The 17,652-nt window shown below is 41.1% G+C and overlaps 2 protein-coding genes and 1 non-coding gene across 5 annotated transcripts; all 3 read right to left on the bottom strand.

The window, feature by feature from the left end:
- Nucleotides 1-62: 62 nt before the first annotated feature.
- Nucleotides 63-13,071, bottom strand: atad2 (ATPase family AAA domain containing 2). Of its 3 annotated transcripts, none has more exons than XM_026183533.1 (31): nt 12,961-13,071; nt 12,637-12,848; nt 11,457-11,590; nt 11,068-11,123; nt 10,768-10,954; nt 10,544-10,637; nt 10,313-10,394; nt 9,563-9,733; nt 9,327-9,447; nt 8,942-8,956; nt 8,026-8,127; nt 7,704-7,812; nt 7,478-7,593; nt 7,047-7,221; nt 6,863-6,951; nt 6,365-6,524; nt 6,117-6,207; nt 5,733-5,910; nt 5,490-5,626; nt 5,177-5,303; nt 4,782-4,968; nt 3,951-4,136; nt 3,617-3,752; nt 3,194-3,390; nt 2,743-2,902; nt 2,500-2,622; nt 2,049-2,219; nt 1,239-1,949; nt 857-990; nt 495-623; nt 63-269 (listed from the first exon to the last, which is right to left on the bottom strand). In XM_026183533.1, the coding sequence occupies exons 2-31, from the start codon at nt 12,829-12,831 to the stop codon at nt 237-239; spliced, it is 4,506 nt and encodes a 1,501-aa protein (XP_026039318.1). In that variant the 5' UTR covers nt 12,832-12,848; nt 12,961-13,071; the 3' UTR covers nt 63-236. The 3 variants fall into 3 exon arrangements, with proteins under 3 accessions (XP_026039318.1, XP_026039319.1, XP_026039320.1); XM_026183534.1 differs by having other exon boundaries at nt 12,974-13,071; XM_026183535.1 differs by lacking the exon at nt 8,942-8,956 and having other exon boundaries at nt 12,637-13,071.
- Nucleotides 4,523-4,659, bottom strand: LOC113032882 (small nucleolar RNA SNORA5). The gene has a single exon (XR_003273954.1). It is a non-coding gene; the product is annotated as a small nucleolar RNA SNORA5 (small nucleolar RNA).
- A 331-nt stretch (nt 13,072-13,402) lies between the features above and the next one.
- On the bottom strand, nt 13,403-17,371 carry psma2a (proteasome 20S subunit alpha 2a). Its single transcript, XM_026183538.1, has 8 exons — nt 17,268-17,371; nt 16,689-16,765; nt 16,406-16,538; nt 16,174-16,296; nt 15,806-15,887; nt 15,603-15,676; nt 14,438-14,495; nt 13,403-14,356 (listed from the first exon to the last, which is right to left on the bottom strand). Exons 1-8 carry the CDS (start codon nt 17,306-17,308, stop codon nt 14,240-14,242), a joined length of 705 nt encoding a protein of 234 aa, XP_026039323.1. The 5' UTR covers nt 17,309-17,371; the 3' UTR covers nt 13,403-14,239.
- Nucleotides 17,372-17,652: the final 281 nt, after the last annotated feature.

Genomic DNA, 17,652 nt, shown 5'->3' with positions numbered 1-17,652 from the left:
GACCTAGTCATTTTTAAATGATCAGCTTGGGGATAAAAAAAAAAGAAGGCACACAACAACAGTTAGAGGAAACCCATTTAATTAAATATAAACATGAGAAGTAGTACAAAGTATTAGCTAATGCAAATATAGGTGCCTGTGGATTTCTATGAAAATAGAACCAATTTGTTTCTATTTACACATATGGAAGGATGGGAATAACTATTAAAAATGACATTGCTGTTCATGTGGACATGTCAACAGAAGTCTTCAATTTCTTGCTCCATCTCCTAATAAAACAAACACACAAGGGAAGAACTACAGATTAGGAACATTAAAATACTAAAGCAAAAGTAGACATCTTTGAAAATAAAATACAAAACAAAACTGATCAACAAAGTTCAATTGTGATAAAATACTCATAATCATACAGAGACCCATCATTAAAGTTATCAGTTACACCAACTCAGAATATCTCCAGGAGCAAAGTTTACCAACGCTCCTCCAGTAATCACCTGTATTAGTGCAGTTTTGTTGTAGTCTCGTCTGTGTCTATAGATGCTCTGGCAGAGCAGAGCATACAGTTTCTCCAGCTTATACACCTCATAGCCTTCTGTTTTAGTTACCACCTGCTCCAACAGCACCTGAAAACACACAGGACAAAAAAAGGAATGGAATTACACATTTACAATATGTATGTATGTATGTATGTATGTATGTATATATATATATATATATATATATATATATATATATATATATATATATATATATATATATATATAGAGGGAGAGAGAGAGAGAAATCTGCAGTTGAGCAGTTTAGTTCTCTTTTTTTCCTCGTTGTCAGCACACACTACACAGATGGTATCCCACACCTTTAATTTGTCTTTGTCCACAACTACAGGAGGGGTTTCCTCATCCAAGATCTGCAGAGCTTTGTCCACATTGATCATCTGCTGCTGCAGCACAGCGTTTTTCAGAGCCCGAGTCATTCGCCTCACGTTCCGCTCTGAGACACCAAACAAACATGCACACACAGGAAAACACACAAAATGTTTACACGATTGTAACAGACGATAGCCTGCTGGTATTTTCACTCTGAGGCCCAAGGACTGTGGTCTAGAAGCACTATACTAGTAATCTGCTTTCCCTGCTGGACATGACGTGTGCTTTTTTCCCCTTTCAGCAACATTTTCAACTAAACATCTGGTGTCACATTAAATGTGAGAAACCAGTCTTAGTGTGTTGACATCCAACCTGTGCCTGTGTCCTCCTCTCCTCTGGCAGCTGTGCAGGCATCTGTGGTTGAGGATTCTTCCACCTCCATTGGTTCAGCAGTGATGTTCTGCTCTGCCTCCTCTTCTGTAACTACCTTGATGTTTTCTTCCTGGCCTACACAGCGACTCGGCTCAGTCTGAGTTTTTGACAAGTTTAGAGTTTGAGCATCTACTGCGCGGGGATGCTGGTTATCTGCTTCAGCCTCAATGTAGCTGTGCTTGTTAGTGTTCACTGAAAGAGGTTTGTGGTTCTCTTCTGCTTCCTGTCCTAACAGCTTGTTTTCCTCTAAGTGATGTGCAACAGCATCGTCCACCTTCTCTTGTTCATTCTGCGTCTCGCTGTGATTTTCCAGTTTTGCTTTTTCACATGAGTTGACCTCATCTTCAGGATCTGTTTTCTTCTCCACTCTCCCCTCCTCACTGCTTTGCATTTTCTCAGAAAGTCCAAAACCATCTATGTGAGTTTCTGCAGGTTCTGACTCTGCATCAGCTATTGTATGATCCTCCTCTGCTCCATCGCCCTCATCACATTCTTCTCCTGCTTTCTCAACTTCATCCTCATCATCTCCATCCTCTTCCTCCTCATCAGACCCAAGCTGATCATCATTTTTGGACACGTGAGGAGAAATGGACTTCTTCTTTGCATAGTAGCCAGTGGACCATCGGCTCTTCCGACGTTTCTTCTTCTGGGCTGGGGGAAAAAAATGTTGTAATCCATAAACTGAGAGATTATTTGCAACTGATTTATGTGTATGATTATTTGCTACTAATTTAAGTGTATGATCTTTACCTGTATTTTTGGGCGTTGTAAAAGCAGAGGAACATGGATTATTAGTAGCTGGAATTGTGGATCCATCCAGCTGCTGTGAGCTGCTGTCGGTGATCTTAGCCTCAGCAGGAGATTTGGACTGTTTGGGAAGGACGTGGTAGAAGGAGGGAGTAAATCGTGCAGTGGAACAACCTGAGGTAGTCAAAAATAGAAATATGTACACTTTTACTTGTTTAAAACTGCAAATGAACTGCTCCTTAAGGAAACCTGAGACAAACAGAGTTTGTTATATCACATTAAAACTAAAAATTTCAGATTACTCAAGGTTTTTTATTTTATTTTTTATAGCCATTATTGATTGACCCCAGATTGTTTATTTTATAACTGAGCTAAACCAAACAGTCTTTTTAATTCCATTGGACCAGGACAAATGTCAATAATCATGCACACACACATAGAGACACAAACTGACCTCTTGCTCTGCGTGACTCCTTGGTCTCCTCACAAAGCTTCTCAAAATCTTCATCCAGTTCATCTTTGATGATAGCATGGACTGTGTCTTTCAGTGCACATGCTCTGTGCCGTATCTGACGATCTGAGAAAAAACAAACATTTACACTCCAATCAGCCTATGTGTGAGCACTTTGTATTTCACTGATTCTTCTCTTATCCATGGTGTATGTGCATGTGTGTGTCTGTTGTCCACTGTGTGTACCTGAGGGATCCCTGTCTGGGTTGTATTCGAGGGCATTCTGCCAGATGAGATCCACGTCCTGAAGGAACTCTTTGACTGTTCCGTACTGATGGAGGTCTATCCTGGAGAGGACTGTTGACAGGTCCATAGGCTTCTTGATCACTTCAGCATAATCTGGAACCTGAAACACAGGACAGATGCTGAGTGAAGGAAAGAGATGAAACCAAACATTTCAGAGGATCTCAGAGGACAAAATCGGTTGATATGAGCACGGCAGTAAATTGCACATTAAACTTGTCATTTGTGGGGATAGGTTTGCTGCCCCCCAGTGGCAGTATCTAAATACATACTTTAGCTAGGCAAATCTTTAACCTTCAGTCATTGCTCCCCTCCTGAAATATTCTCTACTGTAGTAATCCAGTGCTGTCTAAGGCATTGTTGGAGTACAAGGTAATAATAATAGCACTACTACCTCCTCTAAATCCACTGGCTTTGTAAAAGCCTTGAAGCGCTTATCTTGGGACAGACGGTTGGTGACATCACGTAAAAAGAGGCGAAGCTCTCTGAGGGTGTCTTCCTCCTGCTCCTCCAATCTCTGAGTCTCCTCTTGTGTTAGCTGACGTGGAGCTGGTGGAGGGGCGACTGGCAGCACTTCCAATGCATGAAGCACTGAGACAAGTGAAGAGTTGACAGATTTAATTCAATTATGTTTTGCAAGAGACAAAATGTATATCTTGGAAGCATCTGCTTTTAGCTTCCATCTAGGATAAGATGAACATTGCCGCACTGTGCGACCATATGAACAGATGTTGCACACTTAAACTACAAGACTGCTGCTTTGAGCCAATTTTAGTCATGAGCTGGGAGATATGTTAGTATGAATGTCTAGGCTTACCAGCTTTCTTTTTTGAGACAGGGGCCTTAGCAGCCTGGTTGAGGATTAGATCCTCAAAGAAGTCTCTTCTTTCCCTACTGGTGGGGACCTGAACTTGGAAAACCTCTCCGTACTCAAGCCGAAACAGCTCCTGTACCTGAGATGAAGAAGGTGAAAGGTGAGACTACCGCAGATGAATGCAGCTCTAAATTTTAGCGGGCCCTTTTGCATTCAGTAAAAACAGAGACACTGATTTATTACACCTTGTAAGAACATTTGACAAAGCAGATAATAACTGTTTATCCTCTGGCACATTTGCAACCCATGAAACAGAGCATTACTCATCTTTCCATACCTCAGTGCTGAGTTGGTCATAACGGAGGCTGCAGGTAGCGAGCAGAAGGATAGGAGAGAAGGCCGGGATGGAGCTCAAGAGACTCAGGAAAGTAGCTCTTAAAGCAGGACCAACTGTTTCCCACCACTGGCCAATGTGAGGGATGTACAGGATACTGGGGGAGGTTCTCTTGGCTTCAACAAAAATCTGCAGAACATGTGACAAGAGCAGTAAATTCTAATGCAATTGCAACATCTGGACTGAAATCTACAGACGTGGGTATGGACGTGTAACAGCCGTCAGTTCCCTGCCCCTCCTTCATTGTGACTAATCTATTCTGTGTGTTTTCCTTATGCTAAACGCTCCGCTTAAGCCTCGCCCAGGACTGGAGCATTAGTTTCTTCTGTCGTCTTCTCTTTTCTGTTCTCATGACCCTGAATGGACCAGTACCCCAGTTCCTGCTTCAATGATGCTGCACCATCAACCATACCTCCTGCTTAAAAGTGCAGCAAACTAGGGTGGCTTATGATTGTGTGTGAGAAGCCTGCTGCCATGCATCACTGTAAAATAACAGCATCTTCTTTCATACACGCACTTGTCTGTAGTACATAATTATCCCCACTGCTCATGGTACAAGGAAGTGGAGCCCATGAACTACAGTTTTTCTGTGGCAGCCATTTTGGCCAGTCAGGTCCACTTAAAAGAACACACTGAATTTGACAAGGCTGCAGAGGCAAAGATTGCCTCCAGACCACCTCAAGTCAACATGTACCTCTACATTTTCTTTAAATGCAAATGATCCAAATGTAACCATAATATCACATATTTAATTTGGCTTTATAGCTCATGTACCTGAGCACATGTCTCTTCTGGTGCAGTTGCGCTGGCTCCAAACAGCATGGCCATGTCCAGTGTGTACACCGTGAACTTCTCCAGAGCGTGGAGCACAGCAGGAGCTAGGTGAGAGCTCTGGCCTGAACCTGGTCTGCCCTCCAGCAGCAACCGGGGACGGTAGGATATGGGCTGGCTCAACACGCTCCTACACAGGACAGACAGAGATACTGAGATGGTGAAGTAATAGGAATGTTTCACTTCAGTAACATCTGGGTCTCAGGCATTCCAGATAGCTAACAGAGAGGCAATGTAGAGACACAAAGTGGTAGAAGTAGATGGCCATTTGATTTAAAATTGATTTCAAACAGTACTTGTCAAAAATACCACCTTATATTTGAGACTATGTGTCCTACCTGTGGAGGTTCAGGAGGCCGTTAGCGGCAGGTGTTTTGTGTTGGGAGGTCTGTCCAATGGGGCAGACCTCAGAGTCCTCTTCCTCACTGAACATCAGATCATCATCAGATACAGCAAAGGCCACATCTTGGATCACACAAACACAGCAGGTAAATAATTACACCCTGAATTAAAGAAAATGAAAAAAGCTCTTTGTGTGTCGCATCTTTTTATTGTTTCTCTCAGTCTTTGATTTCTTGAAAGAATTCCTATGATGAACATAACATGCGTGTAGCAACAGAGCAAGAATAACAAGGTAAAGCAGGACCGCACCTTGTTCCCTCTTTCTCTTTAAGCCCATCTCAGCATGCGGAAACACTCTGCTGACTGTGAGGAGGATGCTCTGCAGGGCTGCATTCAGCAGTGGACGAATGGCAGGTACCAGAGCCTTAGCTGGTGACACTACCGCTCTAAAATAAATAAATAAATTATCATAATCATTATCAAAAGTACTTAACAGTATGTATGCAGCAACCAGGCTGCATAAGGACTGTGAAGACAGCACCAAAACTTTACCTCTGGGCAGCAGGTACCATCTTGGACATGGCAGACATAAAATCTTTGTTAGTGATGGAAATGGAGTTAACGTCAAGTACAAGTTTCTGTGATGAGGAGTAGATCTGTGGGTAGCGGCGCCGCAGTGCGCACAGGGCTGCCTCTGAAACGACCGCCTTGATGTCCGCTCCACAGTAACCTTAACAACAGAAAGTTTATTAATAAGCAAACTTTAACCTGTATGGCCAGAAAACTTCATGTGATCGCTTCCTAAATGAATTCAGGATTGTTAGTGTCTCAGGTTTATTCCTTCCTTCTTCCTATCACATTTCAACTTACTTATACAGTATGGACAACTATAACTTAATGAAGCATGTATCTCTACGTGACATGTGCTCAACTTACCAACACATTTATCTGCCAGTTCCTCCAGAAAAGCCTCAGAGAGTGGAGGAGTCCACTGTCTGGTATGGATCTTTAGAATCTCCTTTCTTGCCTGCCATACAACATAAGATGCCAACAATTCATGTTCAGAACGAGCAATGCTGCTTTTTTTCTACTCATGCTAATGTGCAGCAGTATTGAAAACTACTAATATTTACAAAATACTACCAATATTTACTATATCGTATTGCTGAAACTACATTCCTCACCTCTCTGTCGGGAAGGCCAAACAGGAACTCTCTGTCAAAGCGTCCGGGTCTTCTCAGAGCTGGGTCGATGGAGTCCAGCCTGTTCGTAGCTCCAATCACAACCACTTCTCCTCTACTGTCCAATCCATCCATCAGAGCCAGGAGGGTCGACACAATGGAGCTACAGACACAAAGGGTTAGATTTAGTTTTCATTAACAGTCTTCTCTGTAACAAAAAGGACACACAGTGACACAACAAGCCCTAAATATTAAGGCTCACTCTATCAAGGTACCTAACTGAGACAGTGTAAACTGGAAAAAACAAACAAACAAAATAAAGACCGTTCTGCTTCATTTTTCTGGTGCGTTTTAGGGCTCTACATTTAGGAACTGAAAGAAGCTTCTGTAACAATTTCCTAATGTAAATTATACTTTATTCCTAATAAAATATACAAGCAAATGTTTATTTTACAGAGTTGTTAAATTTGAGATAAAGTCAAGACTGCAAACAAGCCTGACCTGTGAATCTGGTCCTGACGGCTGGACCTGACTGGAGCCAAACCATCAATCTCATCAAAGAAAATAATGGAGGGACGCATCTGATATGCCTGGAAAGAACCCAGTAAGAACCTATTAACACCTGATACATGTACAGGTATTAAATTTTTAATTTTCAACATAAAGGCAGATGAGTTCAGTTTACCTGGTCAAACAGGAGACGTAACTGTCTCTCAGATTCTCCAACCCACTTGCTGAGGCAGTCAGCTCCTTTCCTCATGAAGAACGAAACCTTTTTGTCGCCCTGACTGCACTCACTGGCTAAAGCTCTGGCTACAAGTGTTTTACCGGTGCCCGGGGGACCATAGAAGAGACAGCCCCTGAAAGACAAGAGAAAACCATAGCGATAGGGCTGTGCGATATGACCAAAATCTCATATCCCGATATAAGACATCTATCGTGCAAACATGTTTGTGTAATATCCTGTATATCTTGCATACATAGTGTAGTGTACTTTATGTAGCCTCATTATTTGGGAAAATAAATTGAAAAAAATCTTCAAACTACATTAAAAATAATGTGCAACCGTGACTTTTTGACACACAACTTTCTCCTGTTCACAAACACACTGCTTACCTGGGTGGCTGTATCTTGAACCTCTCAAACACCTCTGGGTAAAGCAGCGGGAACACCACCATCTCCTTTAGAGCTGAAATGTGTCTGCTCAAACCTCCGATGCTGTCAAACCGCACCTAATCGCATTCACAACAGAGTTACATTAGGATTACATGTTTAATGTGCTTTCGTGTAACATGTTTTTTCATTGCATCTGTTAATCGGGCCATTCTCTGACGCAGCTCACCGTCCTGTCAATCTGCATGGGGTCCACATCAGCGAGGCTAGCTCCGATCTTCATCCTGTCTTTGTGGATCCCCAGCAGGTCTTCTTTCACAAGGTTCATAGGTAGACATCTACAGGACACACAAACAAAAACTGTAAATAGCACCAGCATTTTATTATTATAAAACACAACAATCAGGAGTTCTGGTATTCTCACTAATGAGTCACAAGGCTAACCACAAGTTTTTCTTTAAAATCTTTTGTACAACCTTTTATGTGTCTTATTTCACATTGCAAAAAAACCAGAAAACAAAACAACACCTTGATACACCTACTGCTCTCACCTATTGACTGACCGGCTCCTGTTCTTACTCCTCCGTCTCTGAAATTGCTCGTCGTCTGAGGAGGAGGACGTGGAGTCGCTGCTGTGGATGGCATGTCTCCTCCTGTGCACCAAAAGATGTGAACACAGCTTATTGTAAACAAACAAGGTTATCAGCATGGAGGCAGGTTACTCTCACCAACAATAAGATTAGGATTAGAAGCCATCTGTAGCCACATATAAACTGTGACAAACAAAAAACAATACACCACCATTGGTCATCATTCATTAGTAGAAATCATATTGAGGAAAAAACAAAGCAAAATATCTGATTTGTACAAGTGTAGCAAAACAGGAGTGACTCATCCAACCACTTTAGATGACACCATCACCTGACGACACCTGAGCAACACACAGGGAGAGCTTCACTTGCAGAAAACTTAAAAGGCTTGTGAGGCCAAACCAATTGCACAACATTCAAACGTTTTTAAAGTGACAGAAGTTTCAGATTAGATGTGCAGAAATGAAAACAAGTGCACCCAAAAAAAGCTGTCAAATGTAATACAAAAATAAACTAAAATAGAAAGTTAGGGCATTTGCTCTGTAACGAGCAACAGGGGAACATAAAACTAATTAATGAATAATCAAGTTAAGTTTTTTCATTATCTACATTTTTCCACATGGTCAAGACTTATATTTAACTTATGATTATTCACTGACGAGCTCGGATTTTTTACAGCAGCCTAAAAGAAATGCTCTAAAGTGCATAACGTTTGAATGAAGATTGGTTCATCATCTCTTTACTCGCCACAGCAGAGTGAAACTCAAATGCACCAACAGCAATTACCAACAACCGCAGAGCTAACAAGGAGAGACTCTATTAAAGACAAACTACAAAAACTGTAAACACTGACAAAGAAGAGCAGTGAGGGTCTTACCTCTCAGAACTACTCCTGATGGTAGGACGGGGAAAAAAAAGAGGAAGAAAAGAGGATGGATTTGACATGCAGTGATTATGCTAGCAACTAGTAGAAACAGTGTTATGGCAATAGCTGTCAAAGAATCTGTTTGAAATCAAGCCTTTGCCAAACATTTTTGAGTATGTCTGAGATGAGGATCTAAACAGGTATGTGACTGTTTAAAAAAGTTCATAGATAACCTGAGAAAAGTGGACAATGCGCTAAAATAATCCTGTCTGATTTAGTAATAAACATCTGTCACGTGTACAAATTTAAGAAAAACAAAACATAACAACATGAGGTGTTACTCCTGCATATGCTGTATGTACAGGGTAATGTTCGGTAGCCGAGCTGTGACACTAACCTGCTGGTTCTCCTCCTGTTGTAGGGGCTCCTCGGGGCTGTGGAGCTGAATCTGAACCTGCGCCTGGTAGATGAGGAGTGGTCCTTGAAGTACATGCTGCGCTTCCTGGTCTCTCTCGGTTCTACAAAAGAAAAGAAAGCATCCTTCAACAGTGCAAAATGACAAGACAAAAGCAATTTAAGCAATTATTCTAGTTAATCATGATGATGATCCACAGCTCTGAATGGACAGCATACCATCTAGTGGGGCCTGATAGCGGACCACGGTCTTTCGCTGTCTTAAGTCATAGCGTCTTTGGTTTTCTTCTTCCTCATCTTCAGCATCCTCATCATCTTCTTCTTCCTCCTCGTCATCTTCTCCATCTTCCTCCTCCTCTTCATCATCATCATTATCATCCTCATCCCCTCCTGTGAATTCAATGAAAATGTAAAACAAAAATGAAACACCACATGACACTGCTGCTGTCCAAACTTCACTATATGTTGAGATTGATGTTGAGATTAATCCTCCCCTGAAGAAGATAAACTCAGACCAGCATGCCTTCAACTAGAAACGTTCCTGGTAAATAAACGTGAAAAAAAATTAACTAACCGACTAGCCTAAAACTAACAAGCCCCTAGATATCAAGTTTTATTTGAGGAGCCTTTAATGGAAAATCTCAAAGCTGCCTAAACAAAAAAACAAGAAGGCAGTTTGTATCCGCAAAATAGCCAACAATAATAGCCCTAACAAAAATTTCAGGTCTTGATTAACAGAGTGATGGCATTTTTTTTTAAAACAGTGACTGCAGCTCCATCTGGTGGCAAATGGCTGCATAATATTCAGGACACAAACCCTGCATTGGGTATCAATTCAAATGTTTATAATTAGATTAAACAACTGGTACGTCTGGTACTGAACAGTGACAGTAGCAAGTTGTGCACATTCCCACTGCACACAGTATTCCTAAACTGTGTTCCTAACATTACTGGCTTTAACCATCTCACCTTGGTTCTCTTTCTCAGTTTCTTTAGTCTTCACATTGTTCCTCAGAGACCTTCTCATTCTGCCACTTGTGTACACACTCAGCTGCTCAGAGGAAACAGAAACAAACACTCATCAGTTCAACAGCTCGAAGATGGCTTCACACCGTCAGCTACTAGCTACCCACTCTCTATAAAAACACTACATTACAGAGCACCATGCAGAACTGTGAAGTTTCCTGTGTGGATTATCACCTCTTCCTTAGCGTCTCTATCCCGGTCTCGGTTCCCCAGCCTGCGTCTCATCTTCTGCATGTCGTCCATCTTCTGGAGAACAGCTTCAGCAGTGCTGAGGGACAAAGGAAGAATGGGACATTCATGTCTTATCTAATCCCTCATCAGCCCGCAGTGTATGGAACCGTGTTTGTTAAATACTACTAGAGATGACAGTTTTGCTGAGTGAATTCTGCTGAACTCACTTAGTAATTAGGCGGTCATACAGCACAGACTGGTTGCGGGAACCCAGTTTGTATCTGGTGATTCGAGAGCTGCGACGCACTGAGCGATGATCCTCGTCTTCCTCCTCTTCTTCCTCCACTTCTGGGCTTCGTAGGTTAAAGCGGCTCCTCTTGGGAGTGGATGAGCCTTCCACTTCATCCGGAACATCTGGGATGCAAAACATAAGCTCTCCCAAGTTAGATGTATAGAGACTAATATAGAAATATTAGTTACTCTACACTGCTTTAATTTAAAAGCATGGATTCTACAATACATGGTACCTGCTTGCTGCTTGCCATTCGATGCCTTTCCATCTCTCTGCAGCCTGGAAGATTTCCTGACAAATGATGACAAAATAATAATTTTCTTGTGTTATATTGCTGCATTTCATATACATTAAGCACTGATGGAAATCCACTGAGAACTAGATTTTGCATACAGCTGGTGAACTTGGATGGCAAAAATATTACAGTTTAAATTGGGCATTGATTCAGCTAGCTTACGAAAATATAAAAATCTCATTTTTATACCCATCAGTCATTTTAGTGAATGGCAGGTATTACACATTTAACACACAACCTTCAAATCTGCAAGTAGAGGCACCAGAGAGCTTGTTAAACAACACGACTAAAAAAATAATCAGTTAACAATGTGAGTGGTGTTGGATTACCTGGTACAGCAGCCTCCAACTTTGTCCTCATCAGCAGGGGAGCTGTTCTTGGGTCGCGAGTCCGCAAATGAGACCTCAAATTTAACCTTTTGCCCTCTGGTCCTCAGAGAGTGGTGGAGACCACTGTCCTCCCCCTGTTTCATATCAGCATGTGAGTGACACACAGTGCTGTTATAGTTTACAGAATATGTAGTCGGGAGTTAAAAGCTGCCTGTCCAATGAGTTAGGAAGTCAATCTCATGCTCAGATTAAGTGCAGTTAATGATTAACATTAGAGTGAAAAACTGATGTGCAGAGAGTGCACATCTACTAATCAGTTATCACCTGTGTACTGAAAGGACCTATTTATATATCATTAATTTACATAATTTATCTAGTTCACTTAAATTCCTTCACATGTAGTATCTTATATTTGAGATCACTCTTTAAAACGTGCTCACACACACACAAACACTAACATGTCTAACTCCAACTATGTTATGAGCTATAGGTAATTAATTAATTCAAAGCAAATATAGCAAACCGAAGCTCTGACATGAATGCAAAGAGGACTGCTGGGTGGAAGTGATGGTCATATGACTGAACAGCTATAAACTTGCTTTCCTGTGCATTAAACACGATAGTATCTTGGTTTGCTCTAGTAACTAAACCACTATTTGCTCCTCTAGTGCTGCGGCTGACCTCGGTTCCTGCAACTATTTATTTTCCATCAAGCAGATTTAAAAAGTACTTTTGTTATAAAGTAACAGACGGGTCTAAGATAAAGGTCAATGAAGAATTACTGAATGGACAGAAGCCTTATAATCTTTCTACTAACAATACAAACACGCACACGTAACTAACAGTGAGTTTAATTATGTGATATCATACGATGTTGTTATATGATTATGATGCTTAACGGCAAATCAATAAGATGATTTAGTTAAGAAGTCATTTAGACTGCGATAATAAATGATTGTCACGCATGAATAAAAAATAATGTGACTATGCTTTTAACTCTTTCGATACATCATGATAGGTAACAAAGCGTCATAACTTAGTAATGCAGAGGAGAGGATAGTTTTTAGCCAACTTAGCATGGTAGCTAAACTAGCACAGCAAAGTTGCATTCATAGCAGACTTATCCAACCAACAAACGGTTACTACTTATCTGACCAGCTGTTTCAGTGTGTGTTCTCACATTCGCAGTGTTGTTTTCAGGGCTGCTAAAGCTGTCGTACGGGGCCCGGGAAGATCGGCTGAGCCGGGCGGACTTTCTCTGCGACGCGGGAAGCAGTGAGAGAAACTCGGAGCTCGTATCCAACTCAATCGTCCTCGTCGGTGTTGTCGCTACCGGCTCGGCTCCGACACTGCCGCTGCTGCGTAGTACCACCATCTTGGCTCTTAAACAACCTTATAATGACATGAACGACGAGCAATAAACTGTCAATCTACATTAAAATGACTGGCGGTTACGGAACCGCCGACACATTACATAAAACGGTATATCCACCAGCTGACGCACACTAGCTCCTTACTAAAGCCTTGATTTCTGGCGCCATAAACGTCATCAGAGGTTATGAGGTAAGCGGCAACGGCCTGCCGCTCGCAAAAATAGACCTCCTAGCTAAATGCAAAGCGGAGTAATAAGATGAACTTTACACGGGTAGTGAAATTAACTGTTAAAGTAGATTTATTTTCATCATGTCGATATTACGGCGGGTTTGAATGGTCGCTGTAGCCACTCTTGGAACAGTCGCAGTATTCGTAAAAACATTAGGAAGCGGAGGGACACACTACAATTTGAAAAAAAGGTGTTCCGGCTCATGTTAGAGCGCGCTCTGCTGTGAAGTACGCGCTCATTTAAGTCCGCAGATATTCAAACGGCTCATTCGCAGTTTGAACATAAAAACACCGCGATAAGGCTGCCATTTCACAACAAAAGCACATACATTAAACACACGGAGTCATCACAAACTCACCGGCTTTTATTTGAATAAGTGACAGATATCAGAAGAGAGAAAAAAATACAAACTTTGGAACTGTTTGTAGGCTAAAAAGAAAAAAAGAGTACATCATGTAAAACTGCTGTACAGGCAATCAGATCCTGACAGTAAAATCTCAGAATCTCCCATTAGATCCTCCCTATGTGCTTCTTTTGTTTATCCTCTTTCCTAGTGGGTTTCAGAGTGGATGAGGAAGAATTAATCAGGGATGCAAATTAAGGCTTCTCCTGGGCTCAAGAAGTCTCACTTACATTTAAAACCCAAGCCATGTCTAGCAATACCACTTTTGAATAAATCCATGCTCGATCTTAAGTGCCTTTCAAACATTAATGAGCAACAAAAACAGATTTGATGGAAGACTTGAGATTTTACTCATCAGAGTCCACATTCCTTTTCATTTGCACAGTAGCCAACTGTCACATTTCACAGCACCAGGGTGTGTTCAACAACAATACCAACTGGTTAAAGATCTGTTATTTGCCACTGGCAGATTTTAGTCAATGCACAACGGCTGCCTCATTACTTTAATGGGTCTGGTCAGCCGGCCTGTTGTGATGGTCAACAGGCCATTTAATTCTGTCATACAAGATAAGAATGCATAATAATAACAACTATGAATATGAAGAAGTTACAGCAGTTTTTTTTCTCCGGTGTTTGGAGAACAGAAGCTGTCTCATCATAAGACAATGGGGCCATATTATCTTTATAATGGGTTTACAAAAAAAAAAAAAAAAAGCATCATGAGACAATTGGCTACTGTGCTGGCTTTTGTCTTGAATGTGACCGAGGGGGATGTGTTCAAGCAATGGCTGCCAGGTAGTCTTTCACCTCTGCTGGGGTGAGTCTTTTGAAGCCAGCCTCGTTGCAGATGCCCACCTCAATGTTCTCCTCTGTCATCTGACCCTCAAAACTCTCCTGAAACACAAAGACAAGATGGTTTGAATAACCACCACTAAGGTGGAGTCACTAAGCCGTTTCTGGTTACAAGCTGCATACCTTTAATGTCAGGATGGCTGTGTGGATGGCGTCTTCTAATTCCAAGTCATTGTTATACCTGAGGAAGAAAAACAAAGTGGTCAAACCCTTGAACTATTGAAACAATAGACCCCTTTCACAGCAGCTCCTTTTTGCATTAAATGGTGCTGTGTGTTAATGGTTCTCTATTCAAGTACAGAGCCTTTAAAATGCATTTACCCAGTCTTCATTTTCAAAATAGACAATTTAAAGTAGGTCAACAGTCTAAATTCAAACTGTGTGAAGAGCTTATTGGTTACCACTCATTCAAACTGCTTTATAATAAACCACAAATGAGATATAGCACTCTAAACACAGTTTACACATGATCATTGAGACAGCTACAGTAAATACACAGAGCTCTTACTGTGGGAGTTTGGCCACCGAGCACCAAATACATCCAGTACAAAATATCAAGCTCAGTCCATGGAACAGAAAATCACTGAATTTTAATTAAACGTGACTTTATAAATGGGACCTATAATTCTAATTTCCAACAATATATTTTATTGTGCGGCATCCCTTAAGTTGATGTGAAAGGCAACTTACTTATCTTATGGAGCCCTTCAGATTTCATATAAATGATGCATCTATCCCACTGGTTAGTGGACTTCCAGCACTTCTTATTTATGTTCTTGAGTTTGGACTTTATGCATTGCCATCTACTATACTCTGAATATGTATCATTCTTTCATTAAAAATGAGGCTCAAACTGTGTTACTAAGGCCATAAACTACTTAAGATTTTTTTTAACAAGATAATTCAAGTGAGTTGTATGGCCATCCTCTCAGACTTCTAATTTAACAGAGGTCGCCCTCTGCAGGTTTAAGTCACTTTGGCACTGAATTCACTTTTCAGAACCATCTTTCAACTCAAAAACAACCTGTTTTAGCCAAACCGCACCTTTGTAAAGGCTTATTTTTTTCTAACAGGCCAATATCTGGAAGCCTGCAGAGCGTCAGTGCTTTTGAGCACTAATGTACATAAGCGCATAAGTACTAAAGTTGGCCTTAAGCAAACAATCATACAGAAAAACTGTGACAGAATCAGACGTAATATATATTCCTTATAAGTTTTACATAAACATGCAACAATTTAGTAATATGAATGAAAACAGGGAAATAATGAGTTACTCATTTACGTGTACCTTTTTTCAAGGAATGTTTTTCCATTAACATAGTTCTTCCCCATGGCTGTGGCTTTCCATGCGAAATATGCACCCTGCCAATCACAAACAGAATAAAAAAAAACTTTAGGTTAGCAGGATGACCTGCAAAAGCATTTTTAAAAGCACAAGCAATATTTAATCCTGAGCTGTAGGCAGCAGTGCTGAGAACTAGAAGAACGTACAGAAGGGTCCGACTGGAACAAGTAGGGCTGGTCTTCATCCCATCCAGCTATCAGCAGAGACACACCGAATGGACGCACTCCACTAGGGATGGAGGGGTGAAAAAGAGAGAAATATTACACGTCACTAATTAATTTCTCTCTAAAGACCTCGAAACTGTCAAGCAAAATCAGTAACACATTAACACGTCTTTTAAAGTGGACTGAATTTTGAGAAAATATCACAGCAATGCAAAACAAATTCTACCCCTAAAGCATGTCACTAGTAAACAGCAGTGTGTCTACCTTTGTGTGTGTGTGTGTGTGTGTGTGTGTGTGTGTGTGTGTGTGTGTGTATGTATGTTTGTTTGTTTTGTTAAGTATATACCCACCCAGACTGTGTGTACTCCTGCATCACAGAGGCCACCCTCTGGACAAGCTGGCCTGTAGGAATGGGCTCCTGGTAAACCAGGAAGTACTGTTGTGCCAACTTGCGGGCTCGCCGCACTAAAACCCTGCCAACATGACACACTCATTATTTTTCTGCAATTAGCTTTCAGTTGTCATTTCAGTTGCCTAACAAAATGTCACACTATAGTCTGCAAAGCCGTTGGCAACACTCACCGGTAGTCAGGCCCCATGCCGCTGTAGACCATTCCTATGTGTTTAGTGATGGGCTCCACTTTATGGACGCTCTGTTCATCATACAGTATGGACTTCTGTTTTTTCTCTGTTGCCAAGACAACGCCATTGGAAGCTGGAAATCAAGAGTCACGCAGTTATTGAAGAATATGCGTTTCTAACCAGTTTCAACTCTGCTTGAATGTGCAGAGCTTTCAAGTATGCTTTGCGTCGCTAACATGTTGACAGATTCACTCTCAAAGCTACAGTCGAGTTCTGGACTCACCTTTGATGCCCACCGAGGGGGCTCCGGCTGCTACAGCTGCCAGAGCATACTCGATCTGTACCAGCTTACCGGAGGGGCTGCAAGAGAAAAAAAACACAACAAGCTGCTTCACTATGTGTTAAAGTCAGATAAACGATTGGAAATCCGAATTAGCGTATTGTAACTAACAGAGACGAAACTGAAAGTAAAATCTAAAACAACTGACTCATTTAAGCTAATTCGACGCTTTGCCAAAATAATCTAAATATTTAGCATTCAAAACCAAGCCGTCCATTTCAGTCTGCTCGGGTACTGTTCCGCATTAAAACAGGTGAGCTTTTGTTATGGGTTTGAACAAAGTTTATCTTTTCGAATGTTCAGTTTGGAAAAACTGTTAGCCAACATGCTAATAGGCGATGTTAGCCGATTCATTATCCGGCAATGACAGTGCATCAACTCCAGCGGCTCCAAAACCTCATCTACGTTTTGAAATAAAAAGTAATGCATACATGTGATGACGCTACTGCCACAAAGCAATTGCTACATGCCATAAGCTTCGATGCGGCTACTCAATTTTATCCATATTTTGACAAAGTTTACCTAAATGTGGTGAGAGAGAAACTGTAACCACGTTCCGCCATCTTGAGCTTCTTCTTCTTCTCTGCTGCTCTGGAGAGCTCCAAGTGCGATCACGAGTGAACATCGCCACCTGTGAAGATTGTGTGCTCGATCAATATTATTTTATGACTCCGTTTTTTATCATTTTTACTTTGCATTTCATTAAACTTGGGAGTTTAGTCCTTTCCACTGTTTTGAAAAAATATTTTTCTTAAGTATATATTATTCTTTAAAATAAAATAAAATACATATTTGCATATTTTGAACTGAGTGTAGATATTTGTGTGATTACATATCATTATGGTTAACTAAAACTAAAAACTAAAACTAGACTTCTGAACAAAAAAATTAAATGAACTGAGATCAT

This window comes from Astatotilapia calliptera, chromosome 11 (assembly GCF_900246225.1).
Source record: "Astatotilapia calliptera chromosome 11, fAstCal1.2, whole genome shotgun sequence".
Classification (NCBI taxonomy): Eukaryota; Metazoa; Chordata; class Actinopteri; order Cichliformes; family Cichlidae; genus Astatotilapia; species Astatotilapia calliptera.
Note: the sequence above shows the minus strand (reverse complement) of the source record. Positions and strands in the feature narration are given on the sequence as shown.